At 39.4% G+C, this 18,598-nt stretch overlaps 1 protein-coding gene across 50 annotated transcripts in view; it reads right to left on the reverse strand.

Annotated features, from left to right (window-relative positions):
- Positions 1–18,598, reverse strand: part of TTN (titin) — a 323,995-nt gene that overhangs the window by 11,832 nt on the left and 293,565 nt on the right. For all 50 annotated transcript variants that reach the window (XM_089779942.1, XM_089779940.1, XM_089779930.1 and 47 more), the window contains 26 exons: positions 18,246–18,542; positions 17,552–18,139; positions 17,160–17,462; positions 16,730–17,026; positions 15,502–15,789; positions 14,628–14,927; positions 14,228–14,530; positions 13,796–14,101; positions 11,929–13,695; positions 11,524–11,820; positions 9,732–10,019; positions 9,333–9,632; positions 7,181–9,247; positions 6,783–7,085; positions 6,069–6,374; positions 5,689–5,979; positions 5,258–5,557; positions 4,848–5,153; positions 4,272–4,577; positions 3,888–4,169; positions 2,985–3,578; positions 2,601–2,888; positions 2,191–2,490; positions 1,401–1,703; positions 782–1,084; positions 102–686 (listed from right to left, as the gene is read on the reverse strand). In XM_089779942.1, coding sequence (XP_089636068.1) covers positions 102–686; positions 782–1,084; positions 1,401–1,703; positions 2,191–2,490; positions 2,601–2,888; positions 2,985–3,578; positions 3,888–4,169; positions 4,272–4,577; positions 4,848–5,153; positions 5,258–5,557; positions 5,689–5,979; positions 6,069–6,374; positions 6,783–7,085; positions 7,181–9,247; positions 9,333–9,632; positions 9,732–10,019; positions 11,524–11,820; positions 11,929–13,695; positions 13,796–14,101; positions 14,228–14,530; positions 14,628–14,927; positions 15,502–15,789; positions 16,730–17,026; positions 17,160–17,462; positions 17,552–18,139; positions 18,246–18,542 — 11,868 coding nt within the window. The remainder of the gene's footprint in view (positions 1–101; positions 687–781; positions 1,085–1,400; positions 1,704–2,190; positions 2,491–2,600; positions 2,889–2,984; positions 3,579–3,887; positions 4,170–4,271; positions 4,578–4,847; positions 5,154–5,257; positions 5,558–5,688; positions 5,980–6,068; positions 6,375–6,782; positions 7,086–7,180; positions 9,248–9,332; positions 9,633–9,731; positions 10,020–11,523; positions 11,821–11,928; positions 13,696–13,795; positions 14,102–14,227; positions 14,531–14,627; positions 14,928–15,501; positions 15,790–16,729; positions 17,027–17,159; positions 17,463–17,551; positions 18,140–18,245; positions 18,543–18,598) is intronic.

An 18,598-nucleotide genomic window follows, 5' to 3' on the forward strand; every position in this document is an offset into this window, starting at 1 on the left:
TTTTAAAGCTTGTGTGTGTATGTGTGTATACATGCAACTGTACTTTTAGAAACACGAGACATGATTAAAACAGGAATTTTATTTTACAAACATCTACTCACTCAAAGGTGTCTTTGGTACAACTGGTTCTTCAGATTTTAGGGACCTGCTAATTCCAAACTGGTTTTCAGCAGAAACACGGAAGTGATACTCCACATTTTCTTTGAGCCCTTTCACAACTAATGATGTTCCCCTGACTCTGGAATCAACAGTGTACCAGGCAGTCTTAGGTACTTCTCGCCTCTCAATGATGTAACCAATAATATCTGCGCCACCATCATCAGTAGGAGGTCTCCAGCTTACTCTGACAGAGCGAGCCTGTATATCATCATACTCCAGTGGCCCTTCAGGTGGATTTGGAATGCCAATCACTCTGACCTGTATATAAACAACCTTCTTTGCACATTTGTTTTCAAGTACCAAATCAAAGGTACCAGAGTCTTCTCTTTCTGCATCTTTGATCACAAGTTCAGTGTGTGTATCAGAAGTTGCTATCATTGCTCTCTTGCTGATGTCATGGCCTTCTTTAGTCCATTTACATATCGGTATGGGTTTACCCTTAATTGGTACTGTAAGCCTGATCACTCCACCTTGTCTCACAAACAGACCTTCCCGGTATTTTTCGTCAAGTTCACAATCAGGGTATTCTGAAAACAAACCCAACATATTATGTTATATCTGTTGATGTAAAACAATTGCTTATGTCCATTTTCAGGAAGAACAAAGACCTAAAATTTCTTACCAAGCATTTCTGTCACTTTAACTGTTCCTGGCACATCAGCAGGTTCTCCAGGCCCGCCAGCATTACAAGCCATCACACGGAATCTATATTCTGCGCCTTGTGGTAGATGCGTCAAGGTGTATTCATGTATCTTGGTCGGAGTGGTATTACATTTGGTCCATTCAAACTGATCAACCTTTTGCATTTCAATCAAGTAGCCAGTGACTTTAGAACCTCCTTCCTCTTCTGGTGCACTCCAGGCTAGGGACACTGATGTTCTTGTAGTATCAGTAACTCTTGGATTTTGAGGTTTACCTGGGGGAGCTGTAATAAAAGATCAAATAGCAAGTAAATATATTTTAAGATAGTTCTACATTTAGTTTGAATATGTAAAAGGCAGAACAAAATGTTAACAGGCACCATTTGGTAAGTATTTATTGATGATGACATTTACACTGGAAAACTAATGAATAAAAGACATTCTAAAAATATTTTCTGTTTATTAATTAAATTAAAATATCTGCTTCAGTACATTCAGCTATCCCGATGAAAAATTTTAGTTTGTTAAACATAACAGGTCTTATTACTGATATAGGTCTCGTCCTCAAATGTTCTTTTAAGCATATGGGAAATTATTTACCAATTGGATCCATAGCAACAACAGGTTTGGAAGGCCGGCTTGGTTTGCCAGTGCCTCTGGCATTGATAGCAGTGACACGGTGTTCATATTCTAATCCTTCAATCAGTCCAGTGGAGCGATAACGTGTCATAGTCACTGGAATTTTATTTACACGGACCCATCTGTCTGCTCTGACTTCTTTGCGTTCCACAATATAACCAGTGATCTGTGAGTCACCATCCTCTTCTGGTGGATGCCAAGTGAGTGTCATACCTTCACGAGAAATGTCAATCACTTGTGGAGTGTCAGGAGGACCAGGAAGGCCTATAACAAGAATACACAGAATTAAGAAGGAAAATAGGATAATGCATTTACAAGTGTAGCTTTCTGGGGACAAATCCTTAATAATAAATAATACGTAGCATCTGTAGTACTTTTCATAACCAAATTACAAAGCATTTTACAAAGGAAAAAGCTGAGGCTGAGAGGTGAGATTGGAAATGATTTCCATAAGCTCACCCAGCAGGCTTGTGCCAGACCTGAGAGTAAAAACTAGGTCTCCTGAATTACAGTCCAATACTTTATTCAGAGCATGTATATTATGTATATACAGGGCAACACATTAGCTTTAGGTGTAGCATTTTTCTCCACAAGTATAACATGATTAATACACATGAGAGTGTAGTATGTTATTTGGACAAAGCAAATAATATTTATTCTAGGAGAACTAGCTGTGTTGGTTTAATACATAGGCCCATGTAAGCTGTTATCCATTTTTAAATGTAGAGAACTGGACAAAATGTTTGCTTACTGATTTTACTCTTGCATTCTATAATCTCAGACTGAAGGTAGGATCCAATTCCAAAGCGGTTGGTAGCAGCGACACGGAACACATATTCAGAACCTTCAGTGAGTCTAGTGAATTTATACATTGTCCTTGTTACAGATTCGGAAACTGGTAGCCATCCAGGGCGGTGTGCATCACGCTGTTCCACCACATAACCACTCAATGCAGCTCCACCATCCAGCTCTGGTTGTTCCCAGGAAATGGTAACAGACGTTGAATCAATATCATCAGTTCTGATAGGTCCGGTTGGTGGTCCAGGTTTGTCTAGTAAAAAATTTAAAAGGACATAAATTACTGTTTAAAAAAGAAGCTGGGGTGCCATTGTTACAAATTTAATGACAAAGAAAGTATTATGGATAATAATAAATCCTTACCAAGAATGATAACTTTTATGGTATCAGCAGTTGTTCCAGCCGCGTTCTTCAGTTCAAGTGTGTACTCTCCTGTGTCATGTATTGTGGTTTCACGCACACTTAATTTAGCTACTTTAGCATCAATTTCAATTTTGGTGCGTTCTGATTCTCTTAGCTTAGAACCGGCAAAGAACCAAGATACAGCTGGAGTTGGTCTGCCACCAATTGGAATAGCTAACTCGATGGGTCTGCCAGCTGGCACATAAACTGTCTTTTGAGTTATTCCAGCCAGATCAATTGTGGGTAACACTATTAAAAAACAAAACAAAACTTTTAATATCCATTTTGTAAATAAAACATCACAAATTTTAGTCCGTAACCTGTTATTTTAACTATTATACCTACCTTTTTGGTCATGGACAATTACTGCTGTGACAATCTCTCTTGGTTCTGACACCCCCTTCTGATTTTGTGCTCTGACTCTGAACAAATATTGTTCACCTTCATTTAGAGAGATGATTGTGTGCTCATAGACGGTAGGCTTCAGTGTCACAACCTTCATCCACTTTTCTGTTCCGGCTTTGCTAGCTTCAATAACATAGCCAGTCAGTCTGCTGCCACCATCATGCTGTGGTTTCTCCCATGCTAGAGATACAGTTGATTTAGTGATGTCAACCACCTCCAGTTTCTGAGGTACCATAGGAACATCTGAAACCAGTACTGCATCAGATGTTTCACAAGGTTCACCAATACCATATATGTTTTCTGGCAGCACTCTGAAATAGTACATAGCTCCTTCTATAAGTCCAGTAATTCTATAAAATGTTTTGCTGCACTTGGTAGTTACTGTCTTGTATGCTCTCATGGCTGCCTCACGTTTTTCAATTATATAATTGTTAACTGGTGCACCACCATCAATAGTAGGAATTTCCCAAGTAATTGTCACAGAATCCTTCGACACCTCCTTAACTCTGACAGCGGCAGATGGGCCAGGTGTATCTAAACACAAAATCAAAATAGATTATTTCCTATTTGGAGTTTTCCTGATTAGGGTAATTACTGAATTTTGTTTAAGTAAAGCTATCAGGATTTGGACTTCATAAATGAACTCATCTTTTAGAAACATATTTCCTTTTGATTTCTACTGTATCTCTTCTCCCTCCCATCTCACCCACCATGGTCTTTTATCATTATTTGCTAGGTTCTGCTTAAATTGCAAGCTCCTTTCAGCAAACACCTTTTTCCTTCTGTCTGTAAAATACGTGTAAGTACAGTGCAATATCAATATGGAATAGCAATGATATTTACCATATACTTTGACGGCTACAGTTGCTGATTTCTTTCCTGATTGATTTTCAGCCTCAATAACATATTTGCCAGCATCATACCGATTAACTTTATCTACAATAAGCAGAGTGTAGCTCTCTGTAGTGTCTATAATACCCCGATTTGCAAGGTCAATGCCCTCTTTGCTCCATGTAATTATTGGAGGTGGTCTGCCAGATACAAACACCATTAGGCGCAAAGAACCACCAGCTCTGATAGTGACAGTCTTCTTTAGATCTTCAGCAAGTTCAAGTTCTGGTATTTCTGATGAGTAGAGGGGAGAAATAGAAAATTAATTAATCTTTGAATGATTTTAAGGAAAAATATAAAAGTTCCATAAAAAAAACCCTTGGGTTTTCAAATTACCTATTCTTTCCACAGGTTCAATTTCAGCTGATGATTCACTGAATTCACTCATACCATTCACATTTGTAGCAGCAACTCTGAAACGGTATTTCTGGCTTGTTTTAAGAGCAGTCACTGTGAATTCAGCATTTCTTAGGGTGGCGGTAGTGTGTGGTCTGTACCACTGTTCAGTGCCTTCTTCTTTCATTTCAAGCACATAGCCTAAGAGGTCAGCACCACCGTCATACATGGGCTTTGTCCATGCCAAGCTTATGCTGTGCCTAGTAGTATCCACAACCCTTGGTGCTGAAGGAGGTGCAGGTGTGTCTTGGGAACAGAACACATATTTCAAATTATTGCAGGGAACATTCTACAGTTTAAAAGACCTTATTCAGTAACAGTATTCTAAACAGCTAATGATTGGAAAATTATCTGAAATTAACTATAATCACTCTTATTTTAAACTCATTACAATGCTAGAGATCATAATGAATTCACATATTCTTTGTTATCTCTTATTTGGAATGTCATTGTAGTTAATTATGAGGCAGTATGTGTACTAAATATTAAAAATACATTTTGAATTAGACTACTTACATGATGGCTCCTTGCACAGGATAGATTGAGAAGCATCGCTAGGCTCACTGTTCCCAGCTGCATTCACTGCAGTGACACGGAACTGATATTCACTATGCTCCATTAGACCTGTAACTTTCAGTCTGGTATCATAAACGATGTAATCTCTGTTGACTCGTGTCCAGCGTAGACTTCTCTTTTCACGTTTGTCTACAAGATAGTTGCTGATCTCACTGCCACCATCTGATTCTGGCTGCAGCCACTGAATAATGATGTGTTCCTTGCCAATACCCACTGCTTCAGGTGCACCGGGTTGCAATGGAATAGCTGTTGGTATTCAAAAGTAGGAGGGAAAATCAGATTTTTTTTCAAATATTTCACATATGAAGAAAACTCGATAAATGTTAGAGCTAGAAGGCGAAAACACTTACTGAAAGAGTTTCTAGCAACAATGGCTTCTGTTTCCAGGGGAACACCTGGCCCATATTTATTGACAGCTCTCACACGGAAGATGTATTCATTATTTTTAATAAGTCTTGTCACCACACATGATAATGTTTGGCATTCGGCCTCAACAATAACCCAGTTGAGCCTGCTGGTTTCACGTCTTTCTACAATGTAATGGGTGATTTCTGCACCTCCATCTTCATGTGGAGCATTCCAGGCCAGAGTGCACTTCTCTTCTGTTACTCTGCTAATATTGATTCTGCCCGCACATGGACCAGGTGAATCTGAGTAGGGGTGAACAAAGATGCAATAATAATAGTTAATGAAAAGCTCTCTCTTTTTGTAACTATGAGTGTGAATTCTAATGAACTATGAGTGTGAATTTACAACAAACCATTATCTATGAACTACATACCAAGCACTTTGACAAGGACTGAAACTTGCTTTGTTCCACTGGCATTTTTAACTGTAAGTGTGTATTTTCCACTATCACTTCTGTCACAATACTTGATAATGGCAATGGCCCGTTTGCTGGTGTACTGCAGAGAGATCTTTTCACACAGGTCCAGTTCTTTGTCACCTTTGGACCAGAAGACCTTTGGTTCTGGTTTTCCACCAATAGCTGCATCAAGAACAAGATCAGATCCAGCCCTTATGGTCACAATTTCTCCTTGCAGTCTGGCATCCAACTCAGCCTTGGGTGGCGCTAATATAAAAAGATAAAAACATTAATATTATAATATTAAAACTGAAAGCTATGCAATATTTTAAATTATCCATGGGAATGTTTCTTACAATATTCATCTCTGCAAGTTACAGCACCAGTAGATTCAGATCCTCTGCTTATTACACCAGCTGCATTCTTGGCTAATACACGGAATTCATATTCTTCTCCTTCACTAAGAGCTGTCACAGTAAAGCATGTTTCTGAGACAATGGTATAGTTGCATTTCAGCCAGCGTCCATCTCCAGCTTCATTGTATGGTTTCCGTTCTACAATATATCCAATAATTTTGCTACCACCATCATAAAGTGGTGGAGACCAGCTCAATGACACTGTAGACCTTGTGACATCTGTTACCTCTGGTCTTCCTGGTGGATCTGGAAGAGAACAATGTGAAATGAAAAATGTAAGTCTGTTGTTGCTTAAATAATAAAAAGCAAACGTACTCTAAGGCTACATCTAGACTGCAGCACTTTTCTGGGATACCAGAGGTATCCCAGAATAGCAATGCTGCATCTAAGGAACATGTCTGCTTTTTCGGAAAAATTTCCAAAAAAGCAGACATGTTCTTTCACCATTCCTGTAACCCTCATTTTACAAGGAAGAAGGGATTGCTCGAAAGAGCAGGTTTTTCCAAAATTTAGCATCGTGTAGACGCGCCAAATTTCAGAATAGCCTCTTTCAAAAGAAAAGCGGAAAAAGATACGCAAATTGCGGTCTGTAATTTTCATATCTTTTTCCGACTTTTCTTTGAAGTCCAGACGTAGCCTAAGAGTTACACTTACCAACTGGGTTTTGAGCCACTATAGGTCTGGAAGCTTCACTAGCTTTGCTCACACCAGCAGCATTTAGGGCATATACTCTGAATTGATATTCTAGACCTTCCACTAGTGTTGTGACTTTGTAGTTGCACTCAAAGCATGGCACATTGTTTTCCTTCACCCAAAGAATAGTATTGCGTTCTTTCTTTTCAATCCAGTATCCAGTGACTTTGCTGCCACCATCATGATATGGTTCCTCCCAGCGAATGGCCATGGCATTGGCAGACACGGAATAGACCTCTGGCCTGGTAGGTGGACTTGGAGGGACTGATTGTGCAAAGTGAGAAAGAAAATAGTTAGATATTGCCAAAATTACATAAACAAGAAAAATAATTTCTTAAAATATGAGTGTGGTTTTTTACCAAATGGATGCTCAGCAACTATTGATGCTGATTCCACAGGCTTGCTAACTCCAAATCTGTTTTCTGAGCTGACCCGGAAAGCATACTCCATGTATTTAGTGAGATGAGTGACTTTGATCTGAGTACGTTTCACACTGGAATTTATCAGCTGCCATGCTGTTGTACCAGACTCTCGTTTCTCCACTATGTAGTTTGTAATATCAGTGCCACCATCATCTTCGGGCTCTTTCCATGACAATACACAGGATTCAGCAGAAATGGATGATACTTCAATTGGCCCAGTGATTACACCTGGTCTTCCGATGACAACCACTGTGACAGCAAATGTTTTTACTCCAGCTGTATTCTCAAGTGTCAAATAATATTTGCCCGAGTCACCTCTCATGCTGTCCTTTACAGTCAATGTAGTTCTATCCTTTGTTGTTTTAATAGTCACTCTGTCAGTTTCCTTGAGTCTCATTTCTTCGAGTTTCCATGTTACTTTTGGAGCTGGTCGCCCACTAATTGGTATATCAATAGTAAAGGTGCCTCCAGCTTTGCAAGTTATAAGCTGTCTCGTTATTCCACTAAGATCTGCTGTTGGTTCAATCTGTGGCTCTTTAATAATAACAGAAGAGAAAGCTTCTCTGGGCTCACTGTAGCCTGCATCATTCCTTGCCTTGACCCGGAACTCATATTCATTGTTCTCCAGAAGACCTTCAACCGTGAAAGTAAGCTGTTTAGTTTGACCAGCCTCTACCCAATAGTCAGATCCCTTTTGTTTCATTTCTAGAAGATATCCAGTGATACGGCTTCCACCATCATGATCAGGTTTGAGCCAAGCTAATACTGCAGAAGATTTGGTAGTATCAATAATATCTAGTCTCTTAGGTGGAGCAGGCTCCTCGGTTGCTACAACTGGTTCTGTTAATTCACATGGTTCACCTACACCATATTCATTTTCTGCTGAAACACGGTAGTAGAATGGCACACCTTCTGTGAGATCAGTGACCTTAAAGATTTGACGATTACATTTTGAACTCACTACCTGCCAGCTACGACGGGTTGCTTCCCGCTTTTCCACAATGTAGTGATGGATACGGGCACCTCCATCCAAAACAGGAGCATCCCACATTAAAGTAATAGAGCCTCTTGTCACATCCTTAAAGGTAATAGGACCTGGTGGGCCAGGAGTGTCCAGCACTTTGACAGTAAATGCTATAGATTTGCTGCCACTGTTATTTTCTACAGTGAAGATGTATTTGCCAGCATCATTTCTATTGCAGTTTTCTACAGTCAGCGTACTGAATGAGTCAGTTGTGTGAATGTTAGCACGCTGGCTAAGGTTTGAGTCTGCTTTAGACCACGTGGCAGTAGGAACAGGTCTGCCTAAGAAGGCAATAAACAGACGAATAGTTGCACCTGCTCTAACAATGTGAGTTTGCTTGAAGTTTGCATCAATATCAATTTCAGGTGAAGACAGTCTGTCAGTTGCTTGGATTGTAGCAGGAACTTCACAACTTTCTCCCTTGCCTGCACCATTGACAGCACTCACTCGGAATTTATAATGTTCACCTGCCTCTAAGTCGATGACAGTATATTTGGTAGCAATGCAAGTCTCTGCATTGACTTTATGCCACTCTCCTAAATCAGCTTTGCACATTTCAATGATGTAGCCAATTATTTCCATACCTCCATCAAAAACTGGCTTGGTCCATTCCAAACTTACACTTGTCTTTGACGTATCTGTTACTTTTACAATAGTAGGAGCACTTGGCGGGTTTACTGGCTCTCTACATTTAATCAGCCTGGAGACAGCACTTGGAGGTCCTACTCCTGCAGCATTTTCAGCCATAACCTGGAATTCATATTCATTGCCTTCAGTCAGGCCAGTCACTCTGTGTCTTGTCTCAGCAATAGGTCTCTTACTGGACACTCTGACCCAGCGGACACTCTTTTTTTCTCTTCTTTCCAGGATATACTGGTTGATTTCATTTCCTCCATCAGATTTTGGTCTAGCCCATGTGACTGTGATACTGTCTCCTGTTACATGCGTAGGTTCTGGCGTGCCAGGTGCATCAGGAACAGCTGCAAAATGGAAAACAGCTTAGAAAACATGCAGTGAAAGTTGGTAACTGTGTAGTTATTTATTCAAGACACAAAGGAAACTTACTGTATGGTATTTGTGCCACAATTGGATCAGATTCCAGTGGTCTGCCAACACCAAACTTGTTAACTGCAGAGACACGGAACTGGTATTCGTTGCCCTTTATTAATTTAAGTGCAGTGTAACTGCAGGCTTCACAGTTATCTTCAATTAATGCCCAGGCAACCCTACTGGTTTCACGTTTTTCAATCACATAGTGGGTAATGGCAGCACAGCCATCATTAGCTGGAGGCTCCCACCATAAAGACATCTTCTCTCCAGTAACATTTGTAAATCGTATTGGTCCACCAACTTTTCCTGGGGTATCTGTGGTAATAAAGCATCAGAATAATAATTTACTTGGGCTGCCACTTACACTATCAATACCAATTGAAGAGTAGCTTATTAAACATAACTGCAAAGTACCTTGCACTCTGATTGTAATGTCTGCTTGTTTGGTGCCTGATGCATTCTTGGCTTCTACTGTGTATATGCCACGATGGTCCCGAATGGCATCTCTAACAAAGATAGTGCTATATCCAATAGCATTAGTTATTTCAATATTCAGTTTCTTTTCAATCTCCTTTCCATTCTTAAACCAAGTCACTTGAGGTACTGGACGGCCTCTGATAAAAACTTTAAGTCTAATGCTCTCTCCAGCCTTAACAGTAAGGCCTTCAAAGTGCTCAGAACTGAATTCAATTGTTGGAGGAACTAAGAAAGATAAAATAAAGCATATACATTCAGTCATATTTAGCAAGGTATTCATTCCTAGTAAATAAACAAGAAATAGAGGCTCACATTCACACACCTACCCCTAATTTGAAAATTCAGAGTTTTAAAAATGAAGGAATCAATATACTGTAAGCTGTCTTATTTGAAATGTTATATCTTAAATATTATTTTTCTATGTTAATCCACTCCTCATATTAAACTATAGATTAAATATTAATTGAAATGTGCTGATGCAATATGCTGAGCTATCTGAAGCAATTTTGCATTTCTAAATTCTGTATTGCAACAGAACCATTACCTAACCTAAGACAAACATATCTTAAAGTTATCTGTATTCTTTAGTCCCTGTAATCAGACTTAATTACTGTGAACACCTTTAAGGCACCACATTTGACTCAAAAAAGAAAAGGAATTGTAAGCCGCTGTCCACAGTGAAATCTGTCATGTTGCTCAAGCTCACTGATCTAAATCCTAAGGCTGAAGCCCCAGACGATGCCCATTCTTAAATAAGCAAAAATGTTTTGGGTCAAGGGCTAAAACAACATAATGTCACTGCAATAGACTACTGGCAAAGTTGCAACAAAGAAAAGTAGAAAGCTATAGCTAACTGTTAATATAGTAGCATAGACATAGCAGAACCTTGCTGTGAATCCCTAGATACATCCAAATTCCAGTGAACAGCTGCTCTACAACTTGTCACAGAGGTAACAGAGGAAGGCAAACAACTCATGATATACTGAAGGAAAAATTCCTGTGGGGTCCCCAACTGTTCTAGTTCATCTGAACAAGTGGGTTTTGCCCACAAAAGCTCATGATACTATACATATATATGTGTGTGCGTGTAGTCTATCTATCTATCTATCTATCTATCTATCTATCTATCTATCTATCTATCTATCTATCTATCTATCTATCTATCTATCTATCTATCTATCTATCTGTGTAGTATATGTATATATGTGTGTGAGTGTGTGTGTGTGTTGTGTATATAGTCTCTAAGGCTATGTCTACACAGCAGCTTTATTTTGGAATAACTAACATTAGTGCATGTCTACACAGCAAGCCCGTTATTTCAAAATAATGGGCTTCTTATTCTGACTTCTGTAAACTTCATTGTATGAGGAGTAAAGGGAAGTTGAGGAAAGAGTGTTCTATTTTGAAATAACTGCTGTGTAGACAGTGCCAAAAGTCAAAATAAGCTATTTCGATTGAAGTTATGCAATGAGAGTAGTAGCTCAGGTTACGTAGCTTATTTCGAGTTTAGCCCTGCTGTGTAGACGTGCCCTAAGGTACCACAGGATGACTCTTCATGGAAAGGTAGGTAGAGGGGGGCAGGGAAAGTCTGCTGCTTTTGGAAGGCATGATATACACTCCCTCTCCAGTCAGCAGGTCATATTAAAAGGTGGCAGCTTAGCTGGATTTGGAAACTACAACATTAAAAATACAAATGTAACATACTAAAATATTAATAAATAATGCTTACCACATTCATCTCTGGTCATGATATAACCTGAAGATTGTGAAGGTGGGCTGATTGTTCCAACAGCATTTCTTGCAATCACTCTGAACTCATATCGGTCACCCGGGCTGAGTCCTGTAACTGTATATTGGCATTCACTGATATCCGTAAAATTGCATCTGAGCCAGCGATCATCACTTCCTTGCCTTTTCTCGATGCTGTAGGCCACAATCTTGCTACCTCCATCATGCAGAGGTGCAGTCCATTTAAGGGTGACAGTTTCCCTAGTGATATCAATATAATCAGGAGTGCCAGGTGGATCTGAAAGGAAAATAATTGCATACATGATCATTTTTATTATAATCTGTATGATGGCTAACAATGTACTACAGCATATACATTTTCTTAGTGAAGTGCTTGTTTACTCACCTACTGGAGAAACAGCCAAGGTAAATTTGCTTGGCTCACTAACTGGGCTTAGACCAGCAGAATTTTCAGCATATGCACGGAACTGGTAATCCAGGCCCTCAATCAATCCAGTAATTCTGTATTCTTTACCAGATATCGGTGAAACATTGACTTTCTGCCATAAGATGCTATTTCGTTCTTTCTTTTCAACATGGTATCCAGTAATTTCTGAACCTCCATCATAAACTGGAGCATCCCAAGATATTGTCATTCCATCAGCTGTTACGTTGTACACAACAGGTTTACCTGGTGGACCTGGTGGTCTGAACTGGTGTTTTGCTAAAACATCTGCTGAAATAAGTGGTGGGCTTACTCCATATCTATTTTCAGCACGAACTCTAAATTGATATTCAGTGTCTTTAACTAAGTTAGGAACTTTGAATGTTGTTCTAGCAACACTAGAACACACCATCTTCCAATTGGTTTGTGAAGTTTCCCTCTTCTCAATGCTGTAACAGGTGATTTCTCCTCCTCCATCATCTTCCGGCACATCCCATGACATAATAACACTGTCTGCTTTGATTTCATCTAGTCTTATAGGTCCTTTTGGTTTTGATGGAGGACCAAGAGTTATAACGGTGATTGTAAATGACTTTCTGCAAACTGTATTATCAAGAATTAAAGTGTATTTGCCACCATTCTCTTTTTTCACATTCTTGATGCTTAAACTTATTTTGTTTTCAGTTTTCTTGAAGCGAACTTGTTCACTTTCTTTAAGAGGGATGCTGTCCTTGAGCCAGCTCATAGTTGGTCTGGGTTTACCTTTATATGGCAATTCAATGTGCAAATTATGGCCAATTCTTACAGTAATTTGTCCTCCAGGGATATCAGAAAGGTCAGCTTCAGGTGTTATTACAAAATCTTTTACTGTAATGGGTCCAACAGTAACAGCATCACTCAATCCTTTTTCGTTTTTAGCAGATACCCTGAATTCCATGACAGAAAGCTCCTTAAGTTTTTCTACTTCAAATTCACATGTCTTACTTATGCCTGCATGTGACCATTCTTTTTCTTCAATAATTTTCTTTTCAATAACATAGTCTGATATAATGCTGCCACCATCAAAGTCAGGTTTGCTCCACTGTAAGGTAACAGAAGTCTTTGTAGAATCTTTCATGGCTAGATCCTTTACAGGTCCAGGTACTTCTGCAGGTTTCACTGGTTCTGAAGTCTCACAGGGTTCTCCCAATCCATTTTCATTTTCTGCAAGAACTCGGAAGAAGTATGCAGTCTTCTCTGACAGGTTAGTTATCTTAAACGATGTATGAGAACACTTTGTTGTAACAGTAGACCAGGCTCTCTTTGTGGCATCTCTTTTTTCAATAACATAATTTGTTATTTCAGAACCACCATTAATGAGTGGTGGCTCCCATGCTAGTGTCACAGTGCCACGAGATACATGCTTAAGCTGTAATTTCTGGCATGCTGATGGTGTATCAAGTACTTTAACATTGACAAATGAAGATTTTGGTTCACCAACTCCATTCTCAATTGTGAGAACGTATTTTCCTGTGTCATTCCGAGTAACTTGAGAAATAGTAAGTAATGTGGATGATTCTGTGTTCTGAATGTTGTATCTTTCATCAGTTCCAAGGTTCTTTTCACCCTTTCTCCATATCACGGTTGGAGGAGGTCTCCCTTTGAATGGAATCATTATCTGTACATCTTCACCTGCTTTAGCTACAATGGAGGTTCTGAGAGCAACATCCAGGTCAATCTCTGGCTCCTCTGCAGAAATAAATAATATGAATAATGGATATTTGAAAACAAAATATAAAAGTATTTGAAATATTAAAACCGTAAAAATAGATCAAATAAAGATGCATACCGAGTATATCTTTAGCTTGTACAGATTCTGTCATTTCAATAGGCTCTCCTTGCCCAGCACAATTTATAGCAGACACACGGAAGTAGTAATTGACTGCAGGTTGAAGATGGGATACAACATACTCAGTTGTTCTGATTTCTCCCCTAGCACTGACTACAGTCCATTCTTCTTGTTCTCCTTCTCTCTTTTCCACTGTATAGCTGGTAATTGCACTTCCTCCATCATAGGCAGGTTTAGTCCAGCCAAGGGTGACAGATGTCTTAGTAGTATCCACAATCTTTAGCTTAACTGGTGGCCCTGGTTTGTCTGTAAATGATATTAAAAATCAATCATAACATTTGTCTTTGGTTGTTTCTAGGCAATCCCATGAAAGTCTGCACATTGTAACTTGGCTCTTAAACAATAAGATATGTTGTGTAAATTATTTCTTACCAATGGGATCTGCAGCTTTGTAGAAGTCAGAAGTTTCAGAGAATGGACCTTGTCCAGCTGCATTAACAGCACAAACTCGGAAATGATATTCACTGTTTTCAGTTAGTCCTGTTACTTTCTGTCTGGTGTCACGTATAGTTTCTTTAACAACCTTGAACCAGCTCAGACTCTTCTTGTCACGTTTCTCAAGGTAATATCCACTTATTTCACTACCTCCGTCTACAGTTGGCCTGTTCCAGACAACTGTCATTGAATGCTTAGTTATCATAGTGACCTCTGGTACACTAGGTGGTCCAGGTGTAACTGGAAAAAAAAAGAAAAGAAAAAATTTTAGCAGTTCAATACAACTTTAAAAAAAATCAGTACTGTTAACTTGTATTAATAAATATATGTTTCTCACCAAATGCATTTTTAGCTATCGCTGGTTCAGATTCTAGTGGCTCTCCAATTCCAAACTTGTTCACACCTCGGACACGGAACACATACTCATTTCCTTTGATGAGTTTTGTGGTAGTGACGACACATTCCTCTAGTTTTTCGGAAATTAAAGACCATACTACCCGACTTGTCTCTCGTTTCTCAACAATGTAGTGTGTTACAGTTGCACCACCATCATCTACTGGAGGTTCCCACATTATGGTGATCTTTTCAGCAGTGATGGTTTTGAACTGTATAGGTCCACTTGGAGGTCCTGGTTTGTCTGTTGAGGACAGTGGAAATGAGACATTATATATATTTATACACACTTACACATTGGACTTCCCTGGTCTGTCACTGGCTTAGGCCTGACTGATCCTAAATGAGGGATTTTGCTGGTCCAAGAGAGGTCATTTCTGGCCTCCCTGCTGCTGGCTCCACACTCCAAGTGCCGCCACACCAAGCTTCCCAGTTCCCCCAGTCAGTCCAATTGAGCCGTGGTCCTGCTCTCTGCCATTCCACATAGCCCAGCTGAGCCATGTGCCAGGGTTCCTGACTCCTGCCCCCCAAGCCTAGGTGGGCCACACACCGGGGTTCTGCCCCCCCCCCCAGCAGCCTACGTGAGCTGTGTGCTAGGCTTCCCTCCTTCCGTCCCCCCAGCAGCACGGCAATTTCTAAGTTCCCATCCCCTCTCCCACAGCAGCCTAGCTGGGCTGCACACCAGTCTCCATGCTCTTGGCTTTGGAAGGACCACGGATGTTGCTGGACCAGAAGGTCCTGGTTTATAGAGGTGCAACTTGTATAAACTTCATTTTAGTTTAATACAATAATGTTATTTATTCTAGTTCAATACATACCAAGTATTTGAACTCTAATGTGAGCTGATGCTGAACCCATGGCATTCTTTAATTTTAATTCGTAGTTTCCGCTGTTAAAACGAGTTGCATCTTTGATGAGAATAGATGCAAATTCTGTTGTGTTTTCAATAGATACTTGTGCACTGGTTTGTATCTCTTTGTCATTTTTGAACCATTCAATTGTAGGAATCGGCTTGCCTGAGATGCCAAGTTTCAGCTTAACTGCAGAACCTGCTTTGTATTTCACCACTTGTGTGTATTCTGGTTGCATGTCAATTTCAGGTGCACCTTAAAAAAAGAGGAACAAAATGGTATAAAGATTTCAAACCACTCAGAGGATACAAAAATATACCTATATTTTCATTAAGATATCAAAAATAATATATAATAGTGGTAATTAATATAGGGCACTATATAATATATACTATACAATACATGTCAGTGTCTAGATATTATGTTAATAGGGGTTTTAGGTAGGCTGATAGAAAAATAAAAGATAGATCATAGCACATTTCAGTCCACAAGATCTCAAACTCTTTGCAAATTAAGTAATATATTATATCATTACTAAAAATCACCCACATCTATGGGGAAGGACTACAGATAGAAGGACAAATGATGCACTGCACAATATTTGAGAAATCAGTGCTTTTTTTTGTAAGAAAAAAGATGCTGGCCACCCCAGGATTCTGGGATGCTGGCTCCATCGGGAGCCACCCCACCCCAGGAAACAGAAAATAGGTGCCAGTACACCAGAGGGGAATCCCATTCAATTCAATTGAGATGAGAAAATAGGTGCCCGTCCCGGGCATACCATCACAAAAAAAAAGCACTGGAAGAAAGGACATTTTGGCCAAGAACAGTAGGGCAAACCTCTGCTCCTATGAAAAGTGTCACATGATCTTTAATGTATATACACACAGCAAAAGCAATCTCAGTTTCTCAGGTCTTGTCCAAGTGACCCAAAGACAGTTAACTATATGGAACTCAAAGTTATCCATCTTATGAAGATGAAGGGCTCAATCAGTTCTGCTCAGATTGAATCTTTGTTGAGAGAGGTTAGATAATGTAAACCCAGTGCTTAGAGCATTATGCTATCCTTCCAGTTTTTAAACTCAGCTTCCCACAGTTGTTTTCTAGACAAGGATACAAACACTGGTTATATGAAACAATTTTAGCTTTAAGACCTGAAGTATCACAAAGTGTTATGTAATTGCAAGACTCTTACCATATGTATCAAGACATGTGATAGGACCTAAAACATCTGATGGATTGCTAATAGAACCAACAGCATTCTTAGAAAAGACACGGAATTCATATTGAGAATGTTGGGTTAGTCCTGATACAGTAAACTGAGTCTCAATGACATTGGTAAAACTGCCCTTTGTCCATCTGCCATTTGGAAGATCACGTTTCTCAACAATATAACCAGTGATCTTGCTGCCACCATCAAAGGATGGTTTTGTCCAAGAAAGACTGACAGACGTCTTGGAAATATCTGTGACACGAACATTTCTTGGAGGTTCTGTAGTAAGAAAAAACAATAGTAATAATAATTAATAGCAGTACTAGCAGTATCTGATGTCTTACTGTATAGGAAAGAACACTAAAATGAAAACATTAATGAAAATGGTGATTTTTCCCTACAAAATACACACCACAAGCATCAATTGCAAGAACTGGATCAGAAGGATGGCTTGCTTTTCCAATGCCAGCTGCATTTTCTGCATAAACCCTGAATTCATAGATAAGTCCAGCGCTGATGGTGGTTACTTTAAAGTGAGTTGTGCGAATAAGGGTCTTGTTAGCTTTCTGCCATAAAATGCTGTTCCTATCTTTCATTTCCAAATGGTATCCAATGACTGCACTGCCTCCATTAATGACTGGTTCATGCCATCCAACAGTGATGCTCTCTCGGGTGACATTGGTGACCCATGGTGTGGAAGGTTGTCCAGGCGTTGCTAGAAACATTAAAAGACGCGGTTAACACATCATTTAAAAAAAATTAAAAGCAACAACAAAACTATTATGTGAGAAATGGATGACTCACTGTATGGGAGTTTAACAGTTACACACTGTGAATCAATGTGGTCACTGATTCCAAAGCGGTTTTCAGCTTTGATTCGGAATTGGTATTCTTCTCCTGTTGTTAGCTTCATGATTTTAATAATGCTTCTTGCAACAGTTGCAGACACCTCAGACCAAGCAGCAGTACTTGTTTCTCTTTTCAGTACAATATAGTTGGTAACTTGACTTCCACCATCATTATTCGGTGGCTGCCATTTGAGAGTTACGCTGTCTTCTGTGATATCACTAACAACAACAGGACCAACTGGAGGACCTGGTCTGTCTAGCACTACAATGTTAATGAATGATTTAGTGGTTCCACTGGAGTTGGCAGCAGTGATGTCATATCTACCAGCATCGCCAGCCATACTTTCTTTAAGGTTAATGATGATACTTTCTGGTGTGGTTTCTGTATTAAACCTCATGGTTGCTTTCAATGGAACACCATCTCTGGATAATGTAATCTTTGGCAATGGTTTTCCAGAAATTGGAATTTCAACCTTTAGATTCGATCCTGCTCTAATATACACAGTGTTATGTGGGAAGCCCTTCATGTCAATCTCAGGAGATGCTGAAAAACAAAGCATTTTCAAAACATTGAAAATGTGCATTTTAAAATTAAACATCCAATTTAATGTATGCAAACATTTTGGCATGTTTTAATGCAGCAGACATACCTAGTTGTTCTCTCACTGTAACAGGGAGCAGGATTTCTTTAGGATCACTTAGACCAGCTTGATTTTCTGCAGACACTCTGAAGAAGTAGTCAACATTCTCTTTGAGACCATGGACAACATGATGAGTTGTCTTTACAACTGCACATTTAACCCATTTTTGTTGTCCTTTTTCAAGAGCTTCAATGAGGTAGCTCAGAATTCTGCTTCCACCATCATGTTCTGGTTTCAGCCACGACAATGAAATGCTGTCTTTAGTAACACCAGTTACTCCAAGCTTTTCTGGTGGGCTTGGTTTTTCTAAGATAAAAAAGATTCAGCATACCAGAATAATCAATACAACATACATTTTCTTC

Source organism: Pelodiscus sinensis, chromosome 7 (assembly GCF_052426305.1).
Source record: "Pelodiscus sinensis isolate ZL-2025 chromosome 7, ASM5242630v1, whole genome shotgun sequence".
In the NCBI taxonomy this organism is placed as follows: Eukaryota; Metazoa; Chordata; order Testudines; family Trionychidae; genus Pelodiscus; species Pelodiscus sinensis.